General features: G+C 37.4%; 1 protein-coding gene across 4 annotated transcripts in view; it reads right to left on the bottom strand.

Moving 5' to 3' along the window:
- The window catches only part of LOC142341569 (kinesin-like protein KIF3A), a 116,079-nt gene that overhangs the window by 19,179 nt on the left and 82,420 nt on the right, over positions 1-14,480 (bottom strand). For all 4 annotated transcript variants that reach the window (XM_075392612.1, XM_075392613.1, XM_075392614.1 and 1 more), the window contains exons 4-5: positions 9,920-10,071; positions 7,825-8,022 (exon numbers count right to left, since the gene is read on the bottom strand). In XM_075392612.1, coding sequence (XP_075248727.1) covers positions 7,825-8,022; positions 9,920-10,071 — 350 coding nt within the window. The remainder of the gene's footprint in view (positions 1-7,824; positions 8,023-9,919; positions 10,072-14,480) is intronic.

Below are 14,480 nucleotides of genomic sequence, written 5' to 3'. Positions count from 1 at the left end.
ATCAGAAAATTAAAAAAACCAATTTTGATTATCTGACTACATATACATTTGATCTGCGGAATAAACCATCAAACCACACTTTTTAATTGATTTTGCAGCAAGCAAAAACCCACTTCCATCGATATATCATATCAGTATCATTTAAAATAAGAATTGTCAGAAAAACTTTTTTGAACACAATTAAATTTTCTGACTACAGACCCTTTTGAATTGCAGGATAAACCATTAAACCACTCTTTTGAACTAGTTTTCAATTAAACAGAAAGCCAGTTTAATCGATATATCATATCAGTATCATATAAATAAGAAGTGTAAGAAAATTTTTGAATTCAGAAAATTCTAAAAACACAATTTAATTTTCTGACCACATATCCTTTTGAATTGCTGAACAGAACATTAAACCACTCTTTTAAACCGGTCTTCAATCAAACAGAAACCTACTCCCAGCGATATATCATATCAATATGATTTAAATCAGAATTGTCGGAAAAATTTTTTGAATTCAGAAAATTCAAAAACACAATTTAATTCTCTGACTATATGCTCGTTTGATTTGCGGAATAAACCACTAAACCAATCTTTGAAACTGGTTTGCAATCAAACGGAAAGCCACTTTCATCGATATATCATCAGTATCATACAAAAAAGAATTGTCAAAATTTTTTGAATTCAAAATTCAAAAACAATTTTAATTTTCTGACTACATATCCGTTCGAATCGCAGAATAAAACAATAAACCAATCTTTCTGAACTGGTTTTCAATCAAACAGAAAGCCACTTCCATCGATTTATCATATCAAAATCATAAAAATAAATGTCAGAAAAAAATTTTTGAAATCAGGAAATTCAACAAACAGATTTCAATTTTCTGACTACATATTCAATTGCATTGGCGAATAAACCACTAAACAAACCACTAAAAGAAGTCAGTCAGTTTGCCAGTTTCACATGTATAAGGAATTAAATAGAAAATCATTAGGCGCCACAGCAAAAATCAAAACTTTCATTTGACGAAAACAACTGCCACTTTGATTTTTTTGCAAAGAACTTGCAAAATATGATTTTTGCAGAACTCCTACGTCTCAAACGTTGCCGTCTGCGATGTTCTTTTACCCCCCATTGGTTTCAGACGTTCCCATCAACAGAAGAGGAGTTCTCGAAGAAAGTTAGTTCCAGTAGTAGTAACTTTTTCCTACTTTTGAATTTTTTTTGGAAAGGCAGATCTCAGACGTTATCTGCAGAGGAGATTTTTGAAAGTTTATTACAGTCCATGCATATTATAAAACAACAGAGAATGAAAAAGAGCAGAAGAAGTCAGTTTTAAAGAAAACGGAAAAGTTTTTGCAAAAACCGGAAAACAGACAAATCCGAATGAGCTCTACAGTTTTCCACAATATGGCTCGTCTCTGCAAATTTCTAGCATTTAGTAGTAACCCTTGTTGCCTAAACGCATCGCATTTTTACAAGTTTCTTATCTTTTAGCCCTCACAACAACAAAAAACTAAAAAAAAACAGGTTTCAAAGTTCCAAATTCGAAAAACAGTGAGAGGTATTAATTAATCACAGCGTTTGGTTAGGGAGCTAAGAAAAAGCTTTTTTGGTAGTTTCATAAGCTTTCTGGTTGGTAATTTAATCTTATTTGAGTGAAACAGACGAGTTTTTGAAGTTTTACAAAAAAAAAGGAGTTTAATGTAATATTTACTTTGTTCTGGTCTAACATTGTTTTTACTGAATAACTGTAGCATAACACAACTTGCCTGTTAACTAGAGTAGCCTAACACAATTTAAAACTCTCAAAAGCAGTCACTTAAGCCAAAATTTCTAAAAAAAGTAAGCAACTAATTGGGTTTGTTAAACAAAAGTCGATTAAAACGCGCGAACGTTCGAACAAGCATTTTAAATTTTCTTGGAGCAAAAGCTAGATTTAGCAAACGGGCAACACTTCGTAACACATCTGTTATTGGAAAAAGATGCGTCGTTGGTCTAATAAACAAAAACCAGGATCATTAGCAGTAAGAAAATTTGCTTAAAGAAAAGCAACAGCCACCAAGATGTCGAAGCAGAACAGCGCTGAATTTCAGTTTGCCATCAATATGTTCAAAGCGACAGCAATGTCAATGAAGAAACTGCTCGATCTCCTTGAGAAAACTGGAACAGAAAAAGAGTTTCCGAGCATTGTCTTTGATGATCAACAAAATTAAAGGACAGGAAACAGAGCTCAGGAAATTCTCAGAGGAAGTGATGAGACAGCAGCCAGGTCAAAGCACTGCATCATCAATATTGAAAGGGCCAACAACACTAAAAACTCGCCTCAATGAACGAACTGCAAGTCGATCTTGGACGATGCTGGCCAGATCAGTCAGTCTTGCAGTCGCATTAGAGATGATGTCAGCATGATCTCCGGCAGAAGAAACCTGTCTGTGCAATCAACACCTGCGACCAGTGACGACAAGGAACAACTCCAGCATCAGCTACTACAGACGAAAAGCAGACCAGCATTAATATCTTCAATCAGCCGCTTCTAATACCGCCACGGCAAAAGCAACCATCACTGTTTCTGCAACCATCTAATAAACCAGGACTTCAAATTCAACATGTGCTCGAAGCCCATCAATGAAATCCTAAAAAGGAAGTTCATGAAAGTCTTCGGTGAAATTCTTCATGAAAGTCATCAATGAAATCCTAAAAAGGAAAGTCATGAAATTCGGAAAAAAACCTTAAAAACCAAGCAAAAGCTCCGAATCCCTTCCCTTTCTTTGAAAGATGTCACCTAAAAATCCACATCTCCAGCGGAATCAGGGAAACAAGAAATTGCCTCCAATCTGGTAAATAGAGAAGTCCGCGAAATTCAAACTGCTCAAATCAACTCGAGTGAGAACATGTCGCTGAACCTTTGACCTCCACTCAAAAAATTGAATCTTTCAAGTGATCGCTCACTTTCAAACACCTTCAATTTTGCATTTCCAACTCCTCAATTCCATGCAGGTGGTCTATTCTCCCAAAACTCGGCATTGGAGAAAACCTTTAATTTAAACTTGCCAAAGAAAAGAAACAATCAGGATTCAAATGCCAAAAGAAATCCTCAATATCGTAATTTTCCCAATCTGCAACAGAATTTTGGACCTTCAAGTTTAAATATGAACAAATGGTTACCTCGATAGTCAACTGTTGAACTGTGATCTGCAAAAACTCCCCCGCTTACCCACAGTGGCAAACAGAACTTCGTCTTCCAAGTAACACCGATAAAATAGTCGGAGAAAACCAAAGCCTACAATCCATTCATTGTCTTGATCCTATAACTGAGGTACATTCCTCAAGTGTTCCTCATTTAGCGTGCCCCTGAAGGTACAACAGCATCAAAAAACAGTCTTAAATCATGCAGCTCTTAATTTTCTGCCAAACCAGATAGCTTCACAATCAAATGTAATTGGAGCTCCTCTGCAATTTCCACAACCTGTGAACAGTCAACACGGCCTCGCCAGCACTTTCCAAGTTAATCAATATATGGCACAACCCAGTCAGTTATCTAACAACCAGTTTGTTCCTGGCTCTCAAGTTCAATCGAACTTTCAAGCTCCAGTAACTTCCACGATCCATCCTCCAACGTGCATTAATCAACAGTTAAATCCTGTTGGACAAAATCAGTTAATCCAGCTTTTAACCAACCAGAATTTAATACCCAATGTCAAACAACACATTAGCTAAGTACACTCGAATTCTATTGTAACACAGAAAAAAGAAAATGTCGAGTTCAAACATTCAATCAAATTGCCACCTCTGAAACTTTTTGATGGTAACCCTCTCCACTTTCACGAGTGGATCAATAATTTTAACACAATGATTCACAACAACACTTCCATTACAGACACCACTCGTATAACCTAATTGCAGAATTTTGTAAGTGGGAAAGCAAAGGACTTGATTCATGCTTACTCCTGCGATCCATCTTATTATCAGAGAGCACTGAATGAACTAATCTGATATTTCGGTGATCGTACTATAGATGTTAATGACCAGCTCGAAAACTGGCAAAAGAATTACCAAAACAAGCAAAGCTTCATTGCCTTTTCCTCATTTTTGAAAATCCTTGTGGATGCCTTCCAATACCTTGTCTTTAAAGCAGACCTCAAGTCTATAACACTCATTAAAAAAGCCAAAAAGAAAACACGACATCATTTGCTTCTGAAATGAACAGAACATTGTTTTACCGAGCTCAACTCAAGACCCGACAACGGTTAGAGCTCCAAGCTCAAATCTACGACAAAGTGAGTCGAGAAAGCAATCAAAGAACCATTAGTTCTCAAGCCTCAAAGTTTGTCAACTCGAACAACCTGCAAACTAAGCAGTACAATAGCAACCTCTCAGTGTCAATCACCAGCGCATCACCAGAAAATAGTGGAAAACATAGGAACTTTGCGCTTCGGCAAAACAGCCATCAGCTTCCCAAAACGTCCCGAATAAAACTTTTAACACAAAACGATTTTGTGAGAAATGCAAACAAAAACAGCAATGTCACAAGCCCTGAGTATCAGTGCTGCTCACCAGGTGATCGGTACACCATTGTCAGCAAAACCAATTTGAGCAACAAACACCACAAACAATCGTGCCCATCGCAAAACCGTTGTCAGGTTTGCAGTGGATTCCACCACAATTCTTCATGATCCTGCCAAGCAAATCAAACGCCCTGCAACCTTTTCTACTAAATTTTTTTCTAGTAACAATCCAACAGCTTCCTCTAGTAGGTTTCAAGCCAAACTCCAAATACATCTTCTCAACAGAAAAGTCAAACAAAAAAGTCGCCAACAGCCGTTATGGCCAAACTTTCAACAATCAGAGCCAGCAAAACGTGCAACGACGTAACTTAAACGGCAATGCAACTAACCAATCAATATACGTTCTTAACCATTGTTCCAAAGAAAACAGAACCATTCCCAGAAGCCCTCAAAGCCGTCAGAAATCACTTTACATGGATGACTACATCCAATCACATGCAACAGAAGACGCCTGAAATGCAGTTCTTGATACAAACATTGTCTGCAAACAGGTGGGTTTCGACTAACAAAATTTGTTTCAAACAGCCCTATAGTCCTAAACCAAATCCCTCCTGAAGACAAAGACAACCAAACAGCTATTGTTAGATTTCTTTGTGTTCAATTAAATCATGAGAAAGACTGCTTTCTTATAAAACCTCTCACTGATTTTCCAAAAGATGCCTCACCGTACACTCAACGTAAGATCTTTGGTCTTGTCTCCTCGATCTTCGACCCAATAGGGATAATGTCGCCATCAACGATCCGTTTCAAAATAGTTCTCCATGAAGGGAAACTTCCCCAGGAAACTTGGGGGAAAATGGGACGAACAAATTGCCCCTAAAGTAGTTAAACCACTTCAAAAGAATTTGTACTCATACCTGTCTTCACCAGCAGTAACAATCAACAGAACCCTCAATAAGAGTTGCCATTCACAAAGAAGTGAAAATGAAGTCCATATATTCGTCGATGCCTCAACTGTAGCAGTTGCAGCCGTTGCATACTTGAATACAGCTCCTAACTTAGCAACTGATGTTTAAACTTGTTTCTTAATAGGCAAATGCAAAGTTGCCCCAACTAAACAAGTCAGCATACCAAAATTAGAGTTGGGAGCCGCAGTCACTGGAGTGGGCCTTCTTTCCACCATCGTGAAAGAGTAAACGTTTCACATTATTCGCTCTACACTCTGGACAGATAGTCACGTAGTACTTGACTGGTTATCCACAACCAAGAAACAACCTTTTTTCTTGCCTCAAAGAAATCTTTGACAATGGAAATACGTTATCACCACAGAAAATCCAGCTGACCACGGGATTGTGGTCTCAGTCCAGACAATATTCCACTTAAGTGGCTAAGAGCGCCTTCCTGAAAACTCTCCAAATCAAGTGTTAGCAACGCATGAAATTTCATGCAGTTTGTCGGAGCAAATAATCGACTCGACACAGTTTTCAATTTGGAACAAGTTGCTCCTGACTTTAGCAACAGTTTTCAGTTTAGTTTTTCGAATCAAATAGCAAAGATCAACAGTATTTAACAGAAGACGTCAATCTTACAAGATATCGGCTGATCAAAATGTCACAGCAGAATTTCTCAACAATCCAAGCACTGAAACGTGGTTCCATAATAGATTCAAAGTGCAAAATCCGTTCGCTAAACCAAATGTCGGACAAAAATGGAATCATTCGTTCATGTGGAAGATTGCAATTTGCGCCAGATAACATCGAAGTCGAGAAATTTCCGATTATACTGCGCGAAAAAGACAAGATAGCGAGGCTCTATACAGAGAATGCACACAATATTGGCTATCACCAAGGAACAGAGGCAGTGAAAGCTTTTGGGCAGCAAAGATATCACATCATTGGACTCAGAAAAACACTTTTGAGTATAAAGTACAGAAGTTTTCTCTGCAGATGATTTGCCGCTCGAAACATTCAACCTGTTATGGCTCCCCTACCTGCCTGCCGCTTCCCGACAGACTTAATCCAGTATCTTTTCGCGAGCAGCGGAGTCGACTTTTTTGGACCCTTTTATATAGATGCAAAAGGACAGATGGAAAAACACTACGACCTCATCTTTATTTGCCTGGTGACTAGGTGTGTCCATCTAGAAGCTTGTTTCGATCTCAACACTGACAATTTTTTAACGCCTATCAACGTTTTGTAAGCCGAAGATGCCAGCTCACAACCACGCTCAGTGACAATGGCAAGACATTTATTAGTGCATCTGAGGAACTAAAAAGATGTGTGAAACGTCTCGACAACGACAAATCTACAAAGCAATGGCAGCAGCGAACACAAACTGGAAGTTCAATCCTCCCTATGAACCTCATTTTGGTGGTATTTGGGCGAAACGCACTCTATTGGTCATTCTCGGCTCCAGAAGAATGTCGCTTGATGTGTTCAGGACAAATTTGGTCGAGACAGAAGCTATATCGTACTCCAGACCACTAACGATTGTCGCTGACCTTCCAGAAAATGATATGTCCCTCACGCCAAACCATTTTCTGATCAACAGTTCGTTCAACTCTCTCCCACCAGGGAAGCTCAATAGCCAAGATCCCGCCACCTTCAAGTTTTGGAAGAATGTGCAGCAAATGGTCAACCAACGTTTCTGGAAACCTTTCTGGAAACGACTCGTCAAAGGGGTATCTTCCAACACTGTTGAAGTCCAAATGGAGCGATAGTGACCAAACATCACTCAGTGTCAATGACATCGTTAGGATTCTGAAAGATATGACTCCACGTGGAATTTGGCCCCTTGGACGTGTTCTCGAAGTCTACCCTGGACGAGATGGACAACACCGTGTGGTGAAGTTGAAAACGGCTTACGGCGCGTACGTTCGCCCGGTCTCCACCCTAGCACGCGTTTTGGCTGATTAGCCCATTTTTTCTTGAACTTTTTTTGGAACGGTTCTCTAGGCAACTTGGGTTATACACTCTTCGACGACCTGGTCAAATGACAGATTTGTTGCTGGCCCCTCTTTCCCGTGGAGCATGTTGTGCAACAATCAAGTCAGGAGTGATTCTTGACAAAACATTGTCTTTTGTCCTTATCGCAGCGAAAACGAGTTGCTTGTTCCCGCAACTTAAAGCAGATACAAACATAAAGCAGATACAAACTTAAAGCAGATCCAAAAACAAAAGCAGATACATGACTCCCTCAGACTTAATACCTGTTGATTGCGTTTCTTTTGACAAAATATCATATCACTCAGAAACGTTCCATCGAAAATTTTGCATAAAGGACATACACACAATTAATACCAATTCATTTAATCTAATTCAGCTCTGCTCACCATCATGGTTTTGGAGTTTCCCCCTAGAGAGTCCTGCAGCAATCGTGTGAGTTTGGAGTTTCTGTATGGAATGTGTGAGCTCTTTCCATCCACAAGAGCCGATATAACATTGCCCAAAGTGGCAAGCGAGAGGTTGATTTTTGTAGCCTCCTTCAACCGTTCCCCAGTAGCACCAGTTTTGGACTGCCTCTCAGAACCCTGCAAAAAGCATCAAAGATCTTTCGATTAATTAATTTTAGTTTTAGTTAAAGATTAATTTAATATGGTATAATTGATGTGCAAAACGCATAACTTTGGTGACATCTGTTTTTTTCTGAACTTTAGAGCTGTTTGGTCGCATTTAGATTGTTAAACAATCAGCAAATCAATTATTTACAGCCCATGATTTACTTTAATCCTTTACCCACAACAATTCTGATACAACGTAACTGATAGATCTATCAGACCGAAGAACTCCGAATTGTAAACATAGCTGGCAGATTTTTGGAAAATAGCCGCAATAGCTTCGTAGGCCTACAGTTGCAAGGAACTGAATTAACTAATGACCTGAGAATTCTGTTTTAATTTTAACATTAACATCAAACTAAGAAAATCAAAGCCGATGATCCTGCATGCGCGAAAACGCACAATTTTTTTTTGAAGATTTCCGTTTCCAAGATCTCGTGTTTTAAGAAGGACTAATATAAAAATCAGATTACGAAAAAACTGATTCGACTCATCTTCAGATTGAGAGCAATATACAACCCTTCGGAATTAAAGAGAAACAAAGCAAAAGAAGGCAAATCCAAAGAAATGTCAAAAATCAATTGAGCAAAAAATATTTTTGAAAGTCAGTGGCCTCCAAGCAAGAAAATCCATAACCAAAGCAAACTATACAACCCTAGAAGTCATAAAATGCCTTTTAGCGTTCCAATGGCAGAAGACAAAATAACTACAAAAGAAGGCATTGCTCACAAATTCACCTGATCATTTCACACAAAAAAACGGTATCTCGGTCAATAAAAAAGTTAGCTAATGATTAGAGCTAAAAATTTGGACAAAATTAACAATAACTTGAAAAATGAAATTTTCGAAAAAAGCAATGAGACCATAAGAAAAACAAAAATATGCAAGACTAAATAATCAACTTTTGAAAAGGAGTCAAAAACCACGCTAAAACATTTTGAAAGCACTAAGTATAAAAAAGACAAATCGAAAGCTACACTCTGAAACAACTAATTTAATAAATTTTATTGTCAACGGTTACCATGATACCTGTCATTAATTAGACTAACAGTTAAGTCAACATTGTGGCAAAAAAATTGGAAAAATTGTATAGAATTTCTTGAAACAAATAGAAAGCATGAGCTTTGAACGGGAAAGTTATATCGATTAAATTAACCCCAAATAGCACCCTATGAGACCTGTCTCTATTGGGACTAAAGACGAGACAACATATAGTAGCGAAACTCAAAAATTAACTGATAAGGTTTGAGTAGAAGTAATGTTTAAGTTATGACAAGCAGTGCCTGTTAAATCAAAACTTTAACTATTTTTCTATATGACTCACTAGCAGTCAATCCTCACTCAATCAGAAATGCCATCAATCATACTAAAGTAATAAGACAACAGAAATTTAAAAAACAAACGGGGCAAAAAGCAAATAATCACTAATGTTTTATGACAAAATGTGTCAAGTAATAACTAGCTTTAACTGCCAGTTGATGAATTCGCGCAATTGCAAAAGGTGCAATTAGAACAAATATGCACCATATTAGGAGCACTCGATAGAAGAAACGCTGAAAACAGCAGTCAAATTGCCGCACGTTAAAAAATCGCTTTCAAAAATCTAAAAGTTTTTCAAATACCATCTTCTCACTCCGCTATAAAGGAACTAGGAAAAAAATCACGATCACCACTCTAAATTGACTTCTCGTTGACGTGAAAAAGCCGAAAAAGCGTGAACATCAAAGTGCGATCACAAAAAAAAGACAGCACACCAATACAATCCAAATACGTTTGATTGCAAAAAAAAACCAAGAGAAGGCCAATAATAGCCTCATCTATCGCTTTGCGGCTATTAACAAAAAAATAATGCATTGTAATAAGAACTTACAGCCAGATCGACCAAATGCAGTTTGCCCACTTTTACGTGCTGCTGGCCATCTGGACCCATCTCACTACACTCAATAGTGCTTGAGAAGATAGCATGACTCCGAGAACTGTGTTCGTTCATGTTTGTAGCACCCACAACGCGGTTTTTGTTTCCTAGAATAAGAGACTGTTCTTAAAGTGAATTACTTTAAACTTAACGTGAACAATCACTTTTCGCTCACATGCGCACTTCTCGCGCACACAAACAAATACATACCACTCCCTACGCACAATAGCTAGTAACTTAGGGAGGCTAGCAAAAGCTTAATTAAGGGCGTGCAGATGAGTGGGGTTTCGATCGCGTGGGGTTGAATGGTTTCAAATTTTAAAGAACCGCCCTTCAGCCCATAATTTATTACTCCTCGACAGTTTTGGTGACCACCAGTTTCGGGTTGACCACCATAAAAGAAACTTACTAATCATAAAACGCCATATATGGATTTTATGGAAACTTACTAAACATATAACGACCATAAAAATTTTTGAGTTTGGCTGAGAAAAAGTCCAAAGAGCTACATGCAGTTCCAAAACAAGGTTTTTGTGCATAAAATTTCAAAATTCTGTACTTTATTTTTATGGTACCGTACTTACCATAAAACGCCATAAAAAAAAATTTTATGGACCGTTTTATGGTTTCAAATTTTCCATAAAAAATTCTGTATTATAAAATTCCCGATTTTTTGAGGTTATCTTCCCAATAAAATCAAAAGACCAGTCTCAGATTCACTAAACGTCAAAAAACAAAAAGTCCACAAAACAAAACTTTGATATTTTCACTACTTTTGTCTCCGTTCAACACTCTCCGGTTACACTTGCACCCAATTGATTTTCAAAAAAAAAAATTGGAAGTAGATTACAGCAAGAACTCAAAAACCTGGGTTTGGGGGTCGAATTTTTGCTCCATCATGTAGGAATTAATTTAAAAATAAAAATTTTCGATAGTTGCACTACATTTGTCTTCTTTCAACACTTTCCAGTTTCACTTGCATCTAACTGGTTTTTCAAAAATTGTAAATAAAATTTGAAAATAGATTACAGCAAGAGTTCAAAAACATAGAATGGGGGTCAATTTTTTGCTCCATCATATAGAAAAAATTGATTTAAAAATAATTTTTTTTTATGATTTCGAAAGTTCATGGCTTTAACAGCAACTTTGCAGTATTTGTTAGATAACAGTATAGATTTCTGAAGTTCAATAAATTTCTATTTTACTGCAATTTTTTCCAGGATCAATTGCAACCTTGTTTATATATCAAGTGCGCGGTAATTTTTATAATCCAGCTCGTTCTCAACTAGCAAAACTCGGTGTAAGAGTTCGATTTTTCATAATCCTTCATCGAAAACTTTCAAAATTGATCAAATAAGACCCGTTGTTTTGGTACCGAGTGCTATTTTGTTGTCAAAAAAAGTTGTTGTACTAGAACAGCCTAGCGAAAAAAATTTGAAGAGCTAATTTCAAAAATTTTTGTTTGGCACAATTTTCACCTTAAAAGATGTTATTTTTTTCTTTGGGACATTTTTGAAGTTACAATTTGCGTTATTTGTTCGCCTTTGAAGTCTAGGAATCTACTACAATCAACAGTTTATACATTTTCGACAATTTTCTCGTTTTGGTGTTTTCCGTAAATTCCAGTGAGTTCGTTTTTTTTTGAAAACACACAAAACATCCTGGTCTTAATGGCGAGGTGTGAATTTTTTGCCCACTTCGAGGTAGAGGTCGCTGGTGTCCAGTAGAAACGCAGTGCACTGAGATTGCGTCCAGAATTGAGTTCGAGGCGCCGTTGATAGCCGTTTTGCAGATATTTTTGAGAAAATTAGCTCTCAGCGTAGCCTAGAGATCGGAGGACGTTTCAATTGTTTGTCGATTTCTCCAAAGCTACTGCATTAAACTGAACAAACATAGGCGCGTTTTGTTTGTACTGAAATGTACTTGCCTGCAGTACTGAAATGTACTTGCCTGCACTATTGGGTGGTTTTCATAACGGGGATTGTAAAAAAGTTATTTAGGTTCAAACTTGAAAAAAGTCGAAACTTTGGTCCTGTTGGGTCATCAAAAATTTGTACCGCAGAATCTCGAATTTAGGCCGCACGTGTAGATTAGTTATGTTTTCCAGTTAGGTGGCTATAACTCCTTCTTGCTTGCCCGTTCAGTTGATTTTTTGAATCAGCCTTACCAAAAAAGTTATTAAATTTGTATTAAAATTGTGTAAATTTGAAAACTAATTTCTTCAAAGCGTTTTTATGAACTGATGCTTTTATTCTCCTAATGGGTATTGTTTTTAATTGACAAATGTGTTATTTACGCTTCGGTTGATGGATTCCAGATGCTCTTTTAATCATAGAACAGGTCTTATTAGGTTCTGAGGAACCTTTTGCATTGCTTATCTTTAAATTTGTGTCTTTTCAGAGACCGAAAATCAGGTTTAAGTTTACTGTTTTATTGATATCTCCTAAAGCACTCAATCAAATTGAACAACTGAGGTAGTATTTTGTTTTTATTGAGCTGTTCCTGCTAGTCCTATTCAGTCTAATTTTTGTATCGACCTTAGCAAATAACAATGAAGTTGTAAACGAAGTTTATTTCGTCGAACAAAAAAGGCACTCAGTTTTTGGACTTTTTCTTATTTTTCTGTCAATTAACAATCAAAATAGGTAAACTATAACGCATTCTCTTCCCTTCAAGCACATCTTTGATGGAATTGTTAGTGTTCTTCTTAAAAAAAAAGTTTTGTGGAACGGTAATTGAACAGTGATTGCTGAAAAACACAAAATTTCTCAAATTTTAATTGCTTATTGGTGTTTTGAGCAAAGAACAGGTTTTTCGGCGTGCTTTTTGTGTTTTCTATGAATAATTGAAGTCCCTGAAGCTACCTGTACCAAAAAACGAGGTTAAATCAACAATTTTTCTTTTTTCACGATTTCATCAAATTTCTGTGGATGTTGTTTTATGTCAAAACACACAAAACATCATAACCTTCATGGTGAGGTGGGAAATTTTTTCCCACCTCCCCATGAAGGTTTTCCGTGACCCAAAACGTCGAACTGGAGAAGAATCAGACCCACAAATGCGCCGGCAACTCTTTTTCACGTTGTTTTACGTCAGTTCCGGAGATTTTGGGCTTCGATTTTAGCCCAAAAAATGGGGTAAAAAACAGTAATTTGGTAATATCTGCTAAAGTACTGGACCGAAATAAACGCATTTTGTTAGTGCTGAACCCCTCTCGCCTGCAGTGTTTAATTGGTTCCTCAAATCGGCCTAATCAAAAAGTTATTAATGTTTAAATTTGAAAAAAGTCGAATTTTCGGGCTATTCTGGGTGACCCAAATTTCGGTACAAAACACGAGTTACCAGAAAAATGTTACTGTTTTAGAATCCCAGATAGTGGGCATTATCCTTATATATATTTTATATGGTGTTTTATGTAGTTCAGACGTTGAACTTTGGCTACGAACAGAGGTCACCTCGCTTTTTTGGACATTTGGCAGGGTACCTACTTTTTGCTTTAACTTCTTCTAGAGTGCACCGATTGGGCTTATTTTTTGATATGATGCGTATCTCAAGCAGTGCTACAAACTGTGTTAAGGGGGCTTATAGAGAAATTGGCCAGCAAAATTGGCCAGTAAACTGTTCCGCCGTTTTAGAGAAATTGGCCAGTAAACTTGCCCTCGGTTTTAGCACCAGAAGCGGTTGACACCAGCGGTTGACACTTTGAAGCTTTGAACTGTGTTACAAAAATTAGTGTTTTGAACAGCCTGTGTAACGTAGATTCCGAATATATATACTTTATATAGCGTTTTCAGAGGTTTAGGTGTTCAATTTTAGCTCTGAAAGCGATGAATCTCTCCTCTAGAGTCATTTGATACGGTACCTTATTTTCGCTATAACTCCTTGAAGAATGCACCAATTGGGCTCATTTCTTAATATAATGCGTATCTCAAGCAGTGCTACAAACGCTATTAAGGGCGTTTGTTTTTGTTCAGCCGTTTTTGAGAAATTGGCCGGGAAACATGACCCCAGATTGACCCTCTTAGGAGAGAATCACTACATTGATGACCACTTTAAACTTCAATATGGTCAACTAACTTTCCGAGAATTGATTGTTTAGACTCCCCTGATAATGAGGATTCTCCCCATATATGTTTGATGTAGTTTTACGTAGTTCAGGTAGTTAATTTTAGCGACACGTGACCCGTACTTCTCCTATTTTGTCATTTGGTACGGTACCTTTACGGTACCTTTATGTTGGAATATCTCGCGTTTTGTTTCTTTCAGCCGTTTTCGAGAAATTGGCCAGGACACATACCCCCATTTTGACAAAATCGTGTCCGGTACAATTCGTGTATGTACATTTTAGACCGACAGAAAAGACGAATTTAGCTCCGAGAATTGGTTCCACAAACTCCCCTGATAGCGAGGAGTCTCCCATATATGTTTTGTAGGGCGTTTTCCGTAGTTTAGATGGTCAATTTTTGGTCTGCAAGTCACCTCTCCTCGTTTCTGACGAGATTGGTACGGTACCTAA

This window comes from Convolutriloba macropyga, chromosome 6 (genome assembly GCF_964194025.1).
Source record: "Convolutriloba macropyga chromosome 6, txConMacr16.3, whole genome shotgun sequence".
NCBI lineage: Eukaryota > Metazoa > Xenacoelomorpha > Acoela > Convolutidae > Convolutriloba > Convolutriloba macropyga.
Note: the sequence above shows the minus strand (reverse complement) of the source record. Positions and strands in the feature narration are given on the sequence as shown.